General features: G+C 35.4%; 1 protein-coding gene and 2 pseudogenes across 2 annotated transcripts; 2 read left to right on the top strand and 1 right to left on the bottom strand.

Annotated features, from left to right (window-relative positions):
• Positions 1–5,262, top strand: LOC111287749 (putative UDP-N-acetylglucosamine--peptide N-acetylglucosaminyltransferase SEC; annotated as a pseudogene). Its single transcript, XR_016341309.1, has 15 exons — positions 1–88; positions 215–354; positions 1,755–1,826; positions 1,948–2,024; positions 2,106–2,222; positions 2,319–2,403; positions 2,506–2,673; positions 2,908–3,018; positions 3,107–3,193; positions 3,289–3,416; positions 3,496–3,584; positions 3,704–3,809; positions 3,967–4,113; positions 4,654–4,774; positions 4,931–5,262. The product of XR_016341309.1 is annotated as a putative UDP-N-acetylglucosamine--peptide N-acetylglucosaminyltransferase SEC (transcript).
• Positions 5,263–5,930: 668 nt separating this feature from the next.
• Positions 5,931–6,680, bottom strand: LOC111288392 (cysteine proteinase inhibitor B pseudogene; annotated as a pseudogene).
• A 2,478-nt stretch (positions 6,681–9,158) lies between these two features.
• Positions 9,159–16,994, top strand: LOC111288390 (kinesin-like protein KIN-12B). Its single transcript, XM_022879270.2, has 16 exons — positions 9,159–9,601; positions 9,683–9,820; positions 9,905–9,988; positions 10,069–10,194; positions 10,295–10,354; positions 10,462–10,515; positions 10,611–10,703; positions 10,983–11,078; positions 11,382–11,527; positions 12,286–12,435; positions 12,517–12,646; positions 12,735–13,730; positions 13,814–13,912; positions 14,002–14,154; positions 14,225–15,022; positions 16,475–16,994. The coding sequence occupies exons 1-16, from the start codon at positions 9,302–9,304 to the stop codon at positions 16,784–16,786; spliced, it is 3,735 nt and encodes a 1,244-aa protein (XP_022735005.1). The 5' UTR covers positions 9,159–9,301; the 3' UTR covers positions 16,787–16,994.

Genomic DNA, 16,994 nt, shown 5'->3' with positions numbered 1-16,994 from the left:
ATGGACCGATTCGATTTATTGGCAATTCAGGCAGCTTACAATGGTTCTATTATTGGTCTAGTCAAACTGGTTCAAGGCTGGTTGAAAGGTATGGGTTTGGCTTGCTGGAACTTTCCTTCGTATTTTCTCTTTCATTCTTTCCTTTTTTTTTTAGTTTTTGGTTTTTTTTAATGTTTTTAGTCCCCTTGTTCTGCCGACTTTTTTGTTTTTTTAGGAATTCTGTGTAACGGTAAAATGGGCAAGGTTAAGATAACAGCTGAGTATACTCTTTTTGTGACAGATCGATCGGGTTTCTTCTTTTATCTGACTTTTTCCTCGTCTTTCCCTTCTGATTCTTCTCTTTTATGCTTGGGAGTTTGAAGGTTGACTTCAATGGAGTTGAATCATTGGGTTGATTTTTGGGAAATCAAGAAAATGCTTCCCCTAGATCATTGAATACTTACAACTTTTTTTTACTGGCAAAAAAAAAAAAGTTAAGACTTTTAGTAATCATTTTATAATTTAATAATTATTCAATTAGATATACAGGATTGGAATAAGTATCTTATAATTCACAAATGAAGCCAGTTTAAAAAAAAAAGAAAAGAAAAATAAATTACATGCACAAACAAACGCAAAAAGGGTAAGTGATAACTCTTCTATCAATGTAATTACATGCATGCACCAACAAAATATATATATATATATATATATTTTATCTTTTAAGGTACGATCGAGTTCGAATTACTTTAAAAAAAAAAATTTATCACGGAAATGTAGGTAAAGCTAATTTATTTGATTTATTCATCAAAAAATCTTTTCATGTTTCGATTAAGTAGGGATATAGTTTTGAGCTGATGTTCTTTCCTTTTGACCCAAAAAGGTTGAAACAAAGTGAGGATCCATGCATCTCCCTGCAAGCTTACCATTCACCATGAGTCCCTAGAGAGCATGTGAATATGTGTTTCAGACTGAAGGATTAATTCAAGTTTGAGCCATAAGTGGGGATCTTAGGTTTGGGCCTTATTGCTTTCCTCTTGTACCAGGAAAGTTTTAACTTTGACATCAAGCGAGGATCCTTGAATCTCCCTGATGACTAACCATTCATCATGAGTCCTCTTCCAAGGGAGCATGAGAATATGTGTCTCAATTTGTCGTATTAAATTCAAGATGATAGAAAACTTTTCCTTGTTTTTTATTGAGCATCTAAATCAAAGAAATTATATGCTAACAAAATGTTGACAAGTTTTGCAGATGGTAATGGTCTACATAATCTCATGTATTGGTGATAGTGATAATTTAAGTGCTTGTTTTAACAAACTGGAAAGAGTTCCTATTCACCCTTGTTTGGGAATCAACAGATTGTCAGGTTGAACAGGCTTAGCAACAAGTTTTGTTGATTAAAGAACATTTCCTTCTGCCCCCAACCTTTTTCTTTTCCAAACCTTTAAGTAATTGTTTAAAATTCCTTGGGAATGGTAGATTCAAAATAATCCCTTGTTCATGATCAAAGTACTTTATGCCTATTGTCTATCTTTGTTTTGTTTTATTTTTTTGTCTGTTGGCATTTGATTAAATGGTACCTGGATAATGTGAAAGGACAAAAAGAAAACAAAGATACGTACTTTTTTCTGTTTCCTGGATATATGCAAAATAGACTTAGGGTTGGACAGTTCATATTTTCACCATAGATTTATATCATATAGCTGCCTTGGCTAACTCTGCTGATCTTCTTGTTTGTTTGCAATTAATAAATATGATATTCCCTTGGTCAGAGTGTTTGTGACTGGGAGGATCGGGAGAATAAATTTGTTGAAGTTGAAGGCATACTCAGGAGACAGATTAAGGTTCATACTTGATCTGCTATAAGCTCTATTCCTTTTTCTTTGGTTTTGATGTCGTGCTTTGAATTCCCTTCCTAGTTGATTTCTCGCCTATAAACATTGACAGTTTTCTTTTACCCTTCAGTTGTCAGTTATTCCTAGCGTGCAGCCTTTAATTGCAATTGCCTATCCAATTGATACAATGCTTGCGCTAGAAATCAGGCAAGTTGGGTGATGTTTTGGATGTAATTACAATATAAACTTTGCAAATTTGATTTCTGATTTATTTCTGTTTTTCCATAGTCGTAAATATGCAGCACACTGCTCTGTTATTGCATCCCGTTATTCCCTTCCTCCTTTCAACTATCCTGCACCCTTCCCTGTGAAGGGTGAGCGTGGGAATGTACGCCTAAGGGTGAGGTATGTTTTGAGATCTCTCTCTCTCTCTCTCCCTCTCTACGTCTCTCTTTTTCTCCCTTTCTCTCTGGTCCTTAAATGGGCCCTATGTCATTTTAGATATGTGAGTGGTGATTTTGGTAACCATCCCCTATCTCATCTCATGGGCTCAGTGTTTGGCATGCACAATGGAGACAATGTTGAGGTTTGAAAATTGATGTCCTCACATATGACCCTAATTATTTTATTTGTCTTCTCAAAATTTTTCTATGTTTTTGTCATTCATGCTAGAACAAGTGGCTTACAGGTATTTTGCTATGCATTGAGCCCAAATGATGGGACAGAATGGAGGTTACGTATCCAGTCAGAAGCGGAGCACTTCATAGATGTGTCATCAAAGTCTTCTGACATGATTGCAAAGATGATAAATGAGGATAAAATACAAATTCTTGTCAATCTTAATGGTTATACCAAGGTATCAACTTTTGCTATTTTGTAATTCAATTGGAACTCATGAAAAATGTGGAAAAGAAATATAATTTTTATTTTTGTCTGCTCTCATTTGGTTCCGCTTCATGGGGTGGAAACCAGATGAATGCCTTTCTGACTTCTAAATGCTTCTTGTCAATTCTATTATAATCTTATTAGGAATTTATTGTTTTTATTATATATTTTTCTTTGTTTAATTGTATCGAATCTGATATTGCAGGGGGCAAGGAATGAGATATTTGCAATGCAACCTGCTTCTATTCAAATTTCTTACATGGGATTTCCAGGGACTACTGGTGCATCATATATACACTATTTGGTCACTGATGAGGTTAGAGAACCGTAGGTCATTCTTTGGATTATACTTCAAGTTTATCCTATTCTGTTTTTTGTGCATCATTTGCTCTTCATGTTTGCAGTTTGTTTCACCTCTACGCTTTTCTCACATCTACTCCGTGAAGCTTGTCCATCTTCCTCATTGTTACTTTGTAAATGATTATAAGCAGGTTAGAAGTGGTTCCTTGTCTCTGTGATGTTCTTTAATATCATGTTTTTGTCTGGGTTCCCTAAGTTCTCTTCTTTGCATTGTAATTATCACTAGAAAAATCTTGATGTCTTGGATCCAAACTGTCTACTGAAGAGATCTGATTATGGACTACCAGAAGACAAATTTATCTTTGCATGTTTCAATCAGCTGTACAAGATGGATCCTGACATTTTCACTACATGGTAAATGTATGTGAAATTTTATCCTGTTGTACTGCTTATTTGTTTTATCATACTCAAGTCTTCTTGCAGTCAAACTCAGGTGCAATATTCTTATGCGTGTTCCAAATAGTGCTCTTTGGCTTCTTAGATTCCCAGCTGCAGGCGAGATGAGACTTCGCACATTTAGGTGTTCTGGTATCCCAGTATCTATAGTCTGTAGATTGTCTACTTACATCTTCTGAACTGTCAAGTGTGCCTTGAATGATTTTTGGTTGTAGCATTAAATAACTGGTTTTGGTGTGATTCAGATGCAACTCAGCAGGTTGTGCTGTCAGATCAGATTATTTTTACAGATGTTGCCATGAAAACTGAACATATAAGACGCAGTGCCTTGGCGGATCTCTTCCTTGATACGTAATATTTTAATATATACCAGAACCTCTTTCAGTTTCCTCTGAACTTAAGAGATCAGTAGATCTAGATTTCCTCTTGAATTTGGATTTGGTTAGGCACGGTAAAATTTATGGTTTAAATTTCATTATAGTGATGCTTGTTGTTTGCTTTTGAGTAGACCATCATGCAATGCGCACACAACAGGCACTGATGTTCTATGGGCTGGTCTTCCAATGGTGACCCTTCCTCTTGAAAAGATGGCGACTAGAGTTGCTGGTTCATTGTGTCTGGCTACTGGTGCTGGGGAGGAGATGATTGTCAGCAGGTATTTGACTCATTATCTAATTAAGGAGAAAGGAGCATTTTTCTTAAGAACAATAGGGTGAATTAAATAGGTTTTACTTGTTTTATTTATTTATCTCCCTAGATTTCTTTGTGGAAGTTAGTGGAGGGTTTCTTACTTTTTGTTCATAGCCAGCACACTTCTAAATAATAATAATAATAATAATAACAATAATGACAAGTTGTGGCTGATAGCTGTAAAATTAAAAAGAATTTGTCTTGTTATATTGATAAAAGCTGACGCGAGTATGGTTTGCCTGCCTGCCTGATAATTTCTTCTTGTCAGGCTTGCATTCAACATGGTTAACCGTTACAATAAACCTTAGCACTCTGGCATTCTGTGTTCATTAAATGTAATGGGTTGCTGATAAAAATAAACATAAAGCAGTGGGTTTGTAGAGGACCAAATAAAATTCTGTAATCCATATGCTTGATTGAGTTAAGAAGCATTTGATGCTATTGCCTCTTTTTCTTGCTGATGATGGTTCCTTTTCTATTTCAAATTTTGCCAAAATATTCAAAGTTTGAAAGAATACGAAGACAAGGCTGTCTCACTTGCTCTAAATCGTCCAAAGCTCCAAGATCTTTCCGATAAACTCAAAGCAGCCCGTATGACTTGCCCTCTTTTTGACACAGCACGCTGGGTGAGTATTTATTTTGCTGTAGAGATATTATTTCTATATTTCATGCCATCTGAGTAAAGCATGCCTCAACAAACTTTAGATGTGTATTGCTGCTTAGCATGTAACACTTTAATTCATCAGTGCTAACAAGGTTTGACATGTAATTCCTAAATTCAGGTGAGGGACCTTGAACGGGCATATTTTAAGATGTGGAATCTGTACTGCTCAGGTCAGCAACCGCAACCTTTTAAGGTAACAGAGAATGATCAAGAATTTCCTTTTGATTCATAGGCCTCAATGCAGCTAAAGACGGCTTTGTAGGTAAATGCAAAGAGCATTTGCTTAAGTTGATATAATGATAGGCTAGATAGATTCTCCTGATGTTAGGGCTTGATATTGTTCATCTAGAAAGTTATTTGTTGTGGATACTCATTTTTCACTGATTAAGATACCTAATTTATGTTAAACTCCTAACAAGGATATTAATATAAGAATGTGTTATGCTACTTGTCTTCTACCTCGACTTATTATTATTATTATTAATAAGCAGCAAGGCTTTCTTGGCTTTGCTCAGTATGTACTCTTTTTGATTATTCCAAGCCGGTTTATCCATGTAAGACTTATCAAATTCATGAGAAATTACCTTTTTACATCCTCTCAATGGATTAGAACTTAACTCTCAACGGATTCGAATCTAGACAAATAAGATAAGAGAGACATCCACTTAACGGATTCATGTCAGTCAAGCCAACCATCCATGGTTCTACCTTGTCTTTTCATTCCAAGTTCCTTATCTTTTCATTCTAAGTCTGATGAACCCTCATCTTATTTTATGCCAGATTGCAATTTTTGCATATTGAAATTTCATTATGATGCATACCGATTATTCTAATCGACTCTCAGATATTTGAATATGCCAAGAAATACTGGCATTGACAGCTGCGATTTGTGATCTCTTCACTGCTATTTGCTGAAGGGTTGAAATGTACGATTGACCGAGTGAGGTAAAAAATGCTACATGGATTAGGTAGCATTCATGTCAAATCCAGATGGGCTTAGCTCACGGCCTATGTGGTTAACTGTGATGGTGGCATATATCAGACCTAGGATGGATTCTTTCCCCAGCTCTTCCTCGAATGATCATTAACACTTTGGAAGGAGAGAATTGAAAGCTTATGGATTCTTTCCCAGATTCAAAGCCCTGGGTAAATACATTATTTTAATTAGCATTATTTATTCCTTTATTGATTAAGATTACGTGTTCAAAGACCCATAATACATGAAAATTACAAGACAAAGATTCCCCGCCCGCAAACTTAAAAATAAAAAACAGAAATGCCATAAAAACACAAAACAAACCAGGGAATGACCACATTACATCATTAGAGATTCAGTACAACGAAAGGGCACATAATCTTACTAAGTAGAAGGAGTAAAGTTAAGCATCTCCTTGGATTCATCCGAAGGTTTCACCACAACCACCGAATCAAATGTCTTGGTTTGCCCGTTCAGTGTGGCCTCAATCTTGAGATAGTACTTGACCCCAGAAACCACCCGTTTCTGAGCCTCCACAACCTGAGAAAAAACCAACTCCACTCCTCCATCACTACTGAAACGCCCCTGACTCCTGTTAAACTCTTCCACCGCAAACCTCCCAAGCTCTTGCACTTCATTGTCCGTCTTCACGTCGCTTATCTCTGTCTTCCCTCCCACCATCGTTCCATACCCATTAACCACCGTGAATGACAATGCTATCACCAACAACAAAGAGAGAATTTTGATCACGTCAGTTGTCGCCATTTTCTTTGATGCTTCTGTTGTGATAATGAGATTATGATTGTGAAAGGTTTAGGGTGGTTTTTGGGTTATATATAGAGAAACTGAAGAATGAGAGGAATGGTGGAGAATGAATGGGGAGTGTTTCGTCACGCAAATTAAGGGAGAGCATCGACGTCGTGCCGCGTAGCTTGAACGGTTTTTTTTTTTTTTTGACAGAATTCTGACTAAATGGTTTTTTGTTACGTACTTCCTTTCCTGCTGGTTTTTTGGAAAAAGAAAAGCATGAAATGAATGAACGGGGGATCGTCTGGGGCATTGTTGCATTTGCGTTTGGGGATTTGTTGGGTGACAATGGCATTGGAGGACACCTGTATCCATAGATGGAGAAGTGCCCTTTTCCAGTCTCCAACTCTTCTTGCTGGCATTGACTACTGATTCTCGTATGTCAATCTGCTTTGTATCACTATTTTATAACTTCTTTCTTCTTCTTCTTCTTCTTCTTCTGTTTGACATTTGGCTCGACAATGGATTTATGTATTTTTTTGGGATCAAACTCCGAAGAGTTAAAGCATGTGCATCCAATTCACGTCATAACCGGTTCAAGAAGTACTTAAGCATGAAATCAAAGACGCAGCCATAACATTCATTCTTGAAGCTCTTGCAACACTCACCAAGTCCTGTAATAGGGGCCATAGGAAATTTGCAAATGCCATCATAAATCCATAGGCAAAGAGAAAGAGTCTTCCTTTCTTCTGTTACTATTAATACTCAATATTTTACTTAAACACACCTCAAATCAAAAACACAAATTTACTAAAAATCCAAACATTTTATTTTCTCATATATCTTCTTTTCTCTTTTTTCAACCGAAAATCTAAAGAATTTTAAATTCTAATCAAGCCAAGTTTAAAGAAAATTTTACCAATTTAACATTAAAAAAATCTAAAATCAAAAGCAAATCATTTGGTTTTTTTTTTATTTTTTCATTTAATTCTTTGTTTAATTTCTCAAGATTTCATATTAAAATATTTGGCTACATTGAAAACTTCAAAAAATAAATTTCTGAAAATTTAAAAAAAAAATTTGAAATTGATGTTGGAAAGAAATTTTTACTAATTTTTGAATATTTATTTTTGAAAACCTTTAAAAGTTCATAAAAATAGATTTATGAAGTGAGATATTTAAGATAAAAAAAAATTGATTAATGAATATATCAATAATTTTATTAAAAGTTAAAATTTTATAATGTATTAAAAAAATTTGGAGTGCAAATAACGATACTAAAAAAAATTCAGGTTGAGGTGACCATCATGGAAACATGAGTGGCTCCTGTTGTTTTAATGGTATTATTATTATTATTATTATTATGCCTTCGCCATTGAATAAAGGTTAAGGTTGTTCCAATGCATCACCAATCATTGGCAGGATAACCAGACAGCACCAATTTGTCGCTGCTTGGTCTCATTATATTCATCAGCCAGCATTTTCATTGTTATGTTCCCATGAGTCCCACCTCATTATTCTTATTAATCCTACGTTGAGATGTGTCTATTAATTTCAACCTTTATTTCATAAATTGAATTAAAAAATTATTTGTGAAATTTTAGAATTTCATTCACAATGGACGAAATATATATTTTTATAATCAATGCAGCTCCACCGTACGATTGCTCTATCAAAGGGGTAGTGGATTGATGGACTGTGGTGGCCCATGCTACCATGACCCAGTCGATGAGTTGGGCTTAGCATCACGCACAAAATGTGATGACTTAATTGAAAGGAATACAAGTATAATTAAAGTTGGCAGTCTAACTCGAGCCCGACGGATTCGGATTTGATCCGATATTATAGAGTCGATTTTTTTAAAAAAAAAAATTAAATTTCGAATCAGGTGAGATATTATTAAGAAAAAATCGAAATTAGGTTGAATTCAGATTTTAGGTAAATTCGATCTGATCTGACTCGATATTATATTAAAAATTATTTTTTAATTTTTTATTTATATATAATTATATATTTTATATTTTAAAAAATAATATTTTATTAATTTTAAATCAAGTTGGATCGAATACGATTTATATAATATCAAATCGAATCAAATTCAAATATTAAAAAAATAAAAAAATTTTAAATTAAATTAAATTTAAATTTTATGATTATAAAATTTGATTGAATTCGAAATAAACAAAAACTTATCCCGCTCAAACCATTGTCAACCTTAAATACGATAGTCGAATCTCAAATTTCTTAACAGCAAAGTGACTAATCGGCTTAAAAAATACAAAAGGGCCCAATAAAATATGGGCTGTCAGTAAACTGTGTCTTTTAAAGAAGTGGGCCCATCAATGGGTTCACCTAGGTTTATTCCTTAAAAAACGCCCCAGATCCAACATGATTTCAAATCTACTGTTTTTCTTTGTATTTTGATTTTCATGGTGTTTATTTTATATTAAATATATCAAATATATAAAAATTATTGTCGGAGTATATTTTTTTTATTTTTATTGAATTTGTATATAATTTTTATCAAAATTTTAAATGTATCGCCTAAAATAAATAAAAAAAGTAACAGACAAGTGAAATAATTAAAAATGCCAAATTCAAACTATCTTTTTCCCTCTAACGGCTACATTTTTCTCACTTCCACTCTACTTTCTTTTTCTTTCTTTCTTTCTTTCTCTCCATTTCTCTCGCTTCTTTGCCCTAATCTCCCCCCTTTTTCTCCCTTTTTCCTGTCTCTTTTCCTTTCTGTCTCAACCAAACAACAATATGAAGCATTTCATGGTACCAAGAAACACGATCTTGAGAGAGCCAATGGATATCCCTTCTTCCCCAAACCCCACCCCTTCTAAATCCAAACGGAAACACCAAAAATCCTCCAAAGAAAACGCACCTCCTCCAGATCCCAACTCCCAACCTTCCCCCGCCTCCGCAACCGCTACCGTGATGGCCAAGATCAAGAGTCCGTTGCCACCTCGCCCGCCCTCCTCCAACCCTCTCAAGCGCAAACTTTGTACGGAAACCCTCCTCGACAACGCCGTCTCGGGAATTTCCGATTCTGGTGTCAAGGTATTTTCTCTTCCTTTTTTTTTTAATTAGGTTTAAATGTTTAAAAACTTCAAAATCTGTTTTTTTTTTTTAAATTTTAAGGTGGTTGTACGGATGCGGCCACCAATTAAAGAAGAGGAAGAAGGGGACATGATTGTTCAGAAAATTACGACTGATTCTTTGAGTATCAACGGGCAGACCTTTACGTTTGACTCAGTCGCCAACACGGATGCAACTCAGGCAATGATAAGCTCATTTTATTAATTCCCATAAGTTCAATTATTTCTGAAATGCCCTAAATTTGTTTTTGTTTCTTAACTGCAGCTAGATATCTTCCAGCTCGTAGGAGCACCTCTGGTTGAAAATTGTCTTGCTGGGTTTAACAGCTCCGTGTTTGCTTATGGCCAGGTACTCATTTTTATGTTTGAATTACTTTTGTATTGCTTTGAAACTTGAATTTGTGGGTCTGAATAAAATTATTTCATTAGACCGGAAGTGGAAAGACTTATACAATTTGGGGTCCAGCCAACGCCTTGTTGGAAGAAAATTTATCAAGTGATCAACAAGGCTTAACTCCCCGTGTGTTTGAGCGACTCTTTGATCGTATAAATGAGGTAAAAGTTTTCAATTTATGTTCATCAATGAATTTGCTCAATGTTTATATCACGAATGGATCTTTTACAACAGTGTGTGCTTTGACCTTTTATTTTATAGGAGCAAATTAAGCATGCTGATAAACAGCTCAAGTATCAATGTCGCTGTTCTTTTCTTGAGGTAGAGTTAAATGACTTATTGTGATTCTTAGTTTTGATATGATTGGACTGTTTAGTTTTGTATTGTTCTTATTCCTTATTACTAGCTTTCCAATTTCTTTTTTGCAGATCTATAATGAGCAAATCACGGATTTATTGGATCCAAATCAAAGAAACCTGCAGGTAGAATGGATACTTATATTTAACTTTTTAATTACCCTTTTCTTTTTGGACAAAAAAATTTGCTTTTCTTATACTGTTTTATGATTTTCATTCAGATAAGAGAAGATGTAAAATCTGGCATCTATGTTGAGAATTTGACAGAAGAGTATGTAAGTACCATGAAGGACATGACTCAGCTTTTGCTAAAGGTTTGTTTCTTTGTTTTTTTTTCTAAATTTTGCCAATGCTTTGACTGCTTATTGGTTTCCTGCTTTATAGACTCATGAAGAAAGACTTCAATTTTTATGTTTAGAATACTTATGTTCAACTTTTTCTTGATAGAAGTGGAACACTTTTATGTATGATTTCTTATTAGCTTGATCCATTTATTCCAGTACGATGAAAGTGGATTTTCAAACTTGACTGTTAAGTTTGAATAGAATAATTTTAAGGGATTATACTTACAAACTCCTCTATAAATGATGCAGGGATTATCAAATAGAAGGACAGGTGCGACTAGTATCAATGCTGAAAGTTCTCGTTCACATAGTGTTTTTACTTGTGTTGTTGAATCTCGATGTAAGGTAATACTGCTTTGAATTTCATGTACTTTATTTATGTTTCTAATATTTAGGTTTCAACAAGTACACTTCTTTTCCAATTACAAGTTGGTCAAAACAATCATGACATCGAATGACTAATTTGTGCAGCTCTGAAAACAGGAATTTTCTTAAATACCATGTCTTTATTTATTTGTTACTTTTTGTAAATAATACGGTTACGAGGATCTAATGATCTGCAAAACAATTGGAAAATATCTCCTATTTTATGGGTTTTTCTCTCTCAATTATGCTTGAGGGATTCTGAAGCACTCTATATTGTTACAGAGTGTAGCCGACGGAGTAAGTAGCTTTAAAACAAGCCGAATAAATCTCGTTGATCTAGCAGGCTCAGAGAGACAAAAGTTAACTGGTGCTGCAGGGGAGCGCTTAAAGGAGGCAGGGAATATTAATCGTTCACTCTCACAGCTTGGGTATGCTTTTTTTATCTTTTCTTTACTAAGCATGTCGTATTTCAGGTGCATCTTTTATTTAAAACTCTAGAATCTAGATTCAACTTCTAGTTGTTACTTTTATTGTACTAAAGGTAGATCTTCCAACTTTGACAGTGTGATGCATCGTCAATTCAGAATCTTTTATATTTCCAATAGTTGGTAAAACATTGTTGAGCTCCAAATATCATTTCATCTTTGACTGATGCTGGTTTTCAATTACACATTGCCATTGCACAAAGATTCTACAGTTTTTTGAGTTGTGCTATATACTATCACATTTTCTTGTTAAATACTTATAACCCGTTGCTTGAATCTGACAATTCAGAATTTCTCTATAGTATTCAGGTTGGAATATGGGGAACCGTATGCATCATATAGTACATGGAGAGGAAGAGGGATGCTTGGAGTTTTAAAATACAATTAAAAATGAGCTAATGTAATTGAGCAAATGTCCAAACTATTTTTAACACATTTGTCTAAAAGGTGATTGTCTACCTAGCTGAAAAAGAAAAGTGATTTAGGAAATTGTAGTTTCAAAAAAAAGGTGATACAGAAAACGAAGCTACAGAATATAAAAACGCTATGTGATTGCAAAATATATGGAGACAATTGCTCAATTAGGATTCAATTCTACGATGTTTTCTTGCTTCTTTGTCACATTAACATGTTTTCAAGGATTTGTCAAGAGGCACATATTGCTAGCCTTTTGCTAATTTTACTTAATATTTGGAGTTCAGGAACTTAATAAACATTCTTGCTGAAGTTTCCCAAACTGGAAAGCAAAGGCATATCCCCTACAGAGACTCCAAGTTGACATTTTTATTGCAGGAATCACTTGGTGGCAATGCAAAATTAGCAATGGTCTGTGCAATTTCTCCAGCACAAAGGTAATAAGATGACTGCACTTAATTTAAGATTTTCTCCCCCCCTCCTTTTGTATGGAAAGTTTACATAAGTCAATAATGCAGCTGTAAGAGTGAAACATTCAGCACATTACGGTTTGCTCAGCGTGCAAAAGCAATCAAGAACAAGGCCGTTGTTAATGAAGTAATGCAGGATGATGTAAATTTTCTGCGTGAAGTGATTCGACAGCTGAAGGTATATTCTCATAATCAGTCCCCCCCTCCCCCCAATCAGTTATGCGATCAAATGTGTGAATCTGACAAATGTGGACCGAACCATGCAGGATGAACTCTATCGGATGAAAACTAATGGGAACAACCAAACTGATCCAAATGGAAGTTACTCAACTGGATGGAATGCCCGTAGGAGCTTGAATTTGTTAAAATTTAGCCTCAATCATCCAAGGATATTACCTCATGTTGATGAAGATGGTGATGAGGAGATGGAAATTGATGAGGGAGCTATTGAGAATCTTTGTGCTCAAGTAGGACTCCAATCAGCAGATATGTATCGTTGTTCAAATGAAGTGACCAAACTAGAGATACTTGAATCAGATTCAGGAAATACCAACTCTGAAGATGGATGTGCTGGTAATCCCGGGCCTAATGCATCCAAAAGTGGCAAAGCACAAGATGCTGAGGATACTGATTTGATCATGGAGAAAAAAATATCTGAAAAGCCTAAAACCCCTGAAATTATGATTGTTGATTGTGTTGAACCTGCTACAAACACCCCAAACATTTTTAGTGCTCATGAAAGCGTCAAAGAGAATATGGGCCATCTAACTGTTGAAACAACCAATGGGGATTTCTCTGTGATTCTTAAATCCCCAACACCAAATGTCTCACCTAGAGTCAACCAGAGTAGGAAGAGTCTAAGGACATCATCGATTCTCACTGCTTCTCAGAAAGATCTTAAGGATGATGGCCCAGAGGCTATGCTTGTATCTTTCACACCAACTGAACATTTGGAAGCTAGCCTCCATCGTGGTCTTGAGATTATTGATCGGAGTTTAGCATTGAGGAGATCATCATTTCGTTTTTCATTAAAACCTGCGGATTCTGAGCCAATCCTTGCAGCTCATAAAGTTGATGTCGGAGTCCAAACTTTTCCTCAAGATTGTGAGATTGAAGGAGAAGAGCCGATAGTATTTCTATGTAGTAATTGTAAACAGAGAACAGACCCGAATGGCAAAGAGGACAGTGAAAACTCAAACTTACAGTTAGTCCCTGTTGATGAGTCAGAGTCTGCTGAGAAAACCAAGAAGCGAGTTCCGAAGGTAAGAAGTCTCAAGTCCTGGCTTTTCAGATTTTTATCTTCTGAAGAATTGACATTTTTTTTTTTTACTTTTGTATTGCACAGGCAGTGGAGAAGGTTTTGGCTGGATCATTCAGGAGAGAAATGGCTCTTGAAGAGTTCTGTGCCAAGCAAGCTTCTGAGATAATGCAGTTAAACCGGTTGGTAGGTTTCTTACTGATTTTACCTGCAGCTAACTGTGGCCATCTTCATTGTGAATTGTTTATGTTATATTTATTGGCTTTTCTTTACAGGTGCAACAGTACAAACATGAGAGAGAATGCAATGTCATTATAGGGCAGACAAGGGAGGATAAAATTCTTCGCCTTGAGAGCCTTATGGATGGTGTATTACCAACTGAGGACTTCATGGAAGAAGAGCTAGCTTCCATCACACATGAGCACAAGGTATGTTTGATCTTTAAGTGTTTTTTAGTTTAACATTTTTATGCATCTATTTCTTACCTATTGCCTACAGCTTCTGAAGGAGAAATATGAGAATCATCCTGAGGTTTTAAGAATGAAGATTGAGTTGAATAGAGCTCAGGATGAGTTGGAGCGCTTTCGAAATTTTCATGATTTGGGTGAGAGGGAAGTATTGTTAGAAGAAATTCAGGATTTAAGAAACCAGTTACAGTATTATGTAGATTCTTCTTCCACATCAGCTCGAAGGCAAAATTCTCTACTGCAGTTGACATATACATGTGAGCACAATGTGCCTCCTCTTAGTGCAATACCAGAGACAAGTGAGGAGAGTGCTGAAGAGAAATTTGAACAAGAGAAAATTCGGTGGACCGAGGCAGAAAGCAAATGGATTTCTCTTGCTGAGGAATTGAGGACTGAACTTGATGCTAGCAGGTCACTGGCTGAAAAAAGGAAGCAGGAACTAGATATAGAGAAGAAATGTGCGGAAGAATTAAAGGAAGCAATGCAGATGGCTATGGAGGGACATGCAAGAATGCTTGAGCAGTATGCTGATCTTGAGGAAAAACATATTCAATTGCTTGCAAGGCATAGGCAGATTCGAGAGGGAATAGATGATGTTAAAAAGGCAGCTGCTAGGGTAGGGGTAAGGGGTGCTGAATCTAAGTTCATAAATGCCCTTGCTGCTGAAATTTCAGCATTGAAAGTGCAAAGGGAAAAGGAGAGGCGATATCTTAGGGATGAGAATAAAGGACTCCAGGCTCAATTGAGGGATACTGCTGAAGCAGTCCAGGCTGCAGGCGAATTGCTTGTACGGCTAAAAGAAGCTGAGGAAGCTGTGGCTGCTGCACAAGTAAGTGAACTTATTGATATGGTTTCATGCACTTTAACTTCACTGCTTGATATTAAGATTGTTGCTACAAATTAAGTTTTCATTTTCAGCTCGAAGCCAAAACTGGTAGCTTAGTTGGGGTAGCTACTGGATTCGAATTTTAGATGTTAGATTGTCGTTCAGTCTGTCATATTACTTTTAAATGCTTATGGTGGAAGAGTAAAGTAGTTAACATTGTTGTGTTCAATTTATTGATTTTAGAAGTAAAATTTTTATGGGGCAATATCAGAACTCAAAAGTGACAAGAAGAGTGGATGGAGGGAGTGTATAAATTAGTTTCTAAATGAAAATTCTTTGTTTTCTTTCATCTTCCAAATAAGCACTCTTAGTACTGTCACACAGACACAGACACACACACACACACACACACACACACATATTATATATGTATGCATTTATAAATGTTCTCTATACATTGCCTTGTGATAAATAGAATTCTGTTGTAAACCCTGATAGTCAACTATTACAAACATATACTACTACTAGTATTTGCCTATGCAAAGGCACTTCAACCATTTTTTTTGTCACAAAGCACCAGTCATGAAGTCGCAATTAACTTTTCAATGTGAATTTCAAATTAGATCTTTAACCTCAAGTTTAGAATGCAAAAGAATATGTCAGGCACTTTGCTTTTAAAGTTGAGATGGATTTATATCTTACATTTTTACTCCATATATAATGCTCAGAGAATTTATTCTTAAAGCTTCTTGAGTTCTAATGTGGTTACAGGTCGGTTCTTTTATCAGAAAGGTAAACAAATTAAAGTGTCACAATGAAAAGTTAAGTGGAAATTTTATGTACACATATCATACGGTGAAAGCACTAAAAGCATAGGACTTAAACATTCCAATTACTCTATTACATCTATAGGTAATGCATGTAAATCTTATTTTTGAGCATGTCAATGAACTTGCAACTTAATAATTTGTCTTTCTGAGTCATAATATTGATTTTTCTTCTTTGCTGAAGCCAGGATGCTAAACTTAGACCCAGGAATTTCCATATCAGAGAAAGTATAATTAACATAATGCTGTTAGACTAGTAATCTTCCTCAATATCTTGTACTTTTCCATTCTCATAAAAAATCCTTTGCAAGAGTTTGTAGTTTAGATGGCCAAAAGTCTTAAAATATAATGCTTCCTTCTGCGGTAAATGATCCTATGTGCTTGATATTGTTTGCTGCAAAATTCTAGGTTGTTGGATCAACATATTACTGCTTTTTAGGCATCTGATTAAATAGTTCCCTCAGTTTTGCATTTCACATTTGCTGGTCTTACGCAAAGCTAGATTATAATTTTTGCTTTCATGAGCTTGGAATCTATAGAATAGCCCTTTGGAGAGTGAATGTGATCTTCAATGGCAGTTGAAGCTTTTAGACAGTTCTCATTTCCTTCTCTTTTAAAATAATTGCAGAAGCGAGCAATTGAAGCAGAACAAGAAACTGAGAAGGCTCACAAACAGATTGATAAATTAAAGCGAAAACACGAACATGAGATTAGCACTCTTAATGACCTGCTTGCAGAATCACGTCTACCTAAAGAAGCAATACGGCCTGCTTGTGCTAATTTTGATATTGCCAAGTATGATGCAGGTGAGATCCATGATGCCAGTAATGAGCAATGGCAAGAAGTATTTGAGCCATTCTATAATGGTGAGGATGGTGAGTCATCTAAACTTGCAGAAAACTCGTCATGGTTCTCTGGATATGATCGTTGCAATATATAGATCAAGTTTAACTGCAGAATAGTGTATGTATTATTTATTACTAATAGTTTCTGTCATATACCTCCAAAGTCATACCTATTTTTTGTTGTTCATCTGGGTATAACCAGTTCTTGCCAATCTAGGGTGACCTTTATCTTGGTTCTCTTGTTGTTCTTTGTAAACAAATTCAGATTCTTTCATTTCATAGAATGAATGATTTATATTCTTT

Source organism: Durio zibethinus, chromosome 4 (genome assembly GCF_047325235.1).
Source record: "Durio zibethinus cultivar Kanyao isolate XHJ-2024 chromosome 4, ASM4732523v1, whole genome shotgun sequence".
NCBI lineage: Eukaryota > Viridiplantae > Streptophyta > Magnoliopsida > Malvales > Malvaceae > Durio > Durio zibethinus.
The sequence above is the reverse complement of the archived record's forward strand: the minus strand, read 5'-3'. Positions and strand labels throughout refer to the sequence as shown.

Bases quoted from the DNA above. Each gene is read 5' to 3' on its own strand.
- LOC111288390 (XM_022879270.2), top strand. From the start codon at position 9,302: ATGAAGCATTTCATGGTACCAAGAAACACGATCTTGAGAGAGCCAATG. The intron at 12,647-12,734 runs GTATATTCTCAT...CGAACCATGCAG, and splicing joins AAGTGATTCGACAGCTGAAG to GATGAACTCTATCGGATGAA. The intron at 13,731-13,813 runs GTAAGAAGTCTC...TGTATTGCACAG, and splicing joins CCAAGAAGCGAGTTCCGAAG to GCAGTGGAGAAGGTTTTGGC.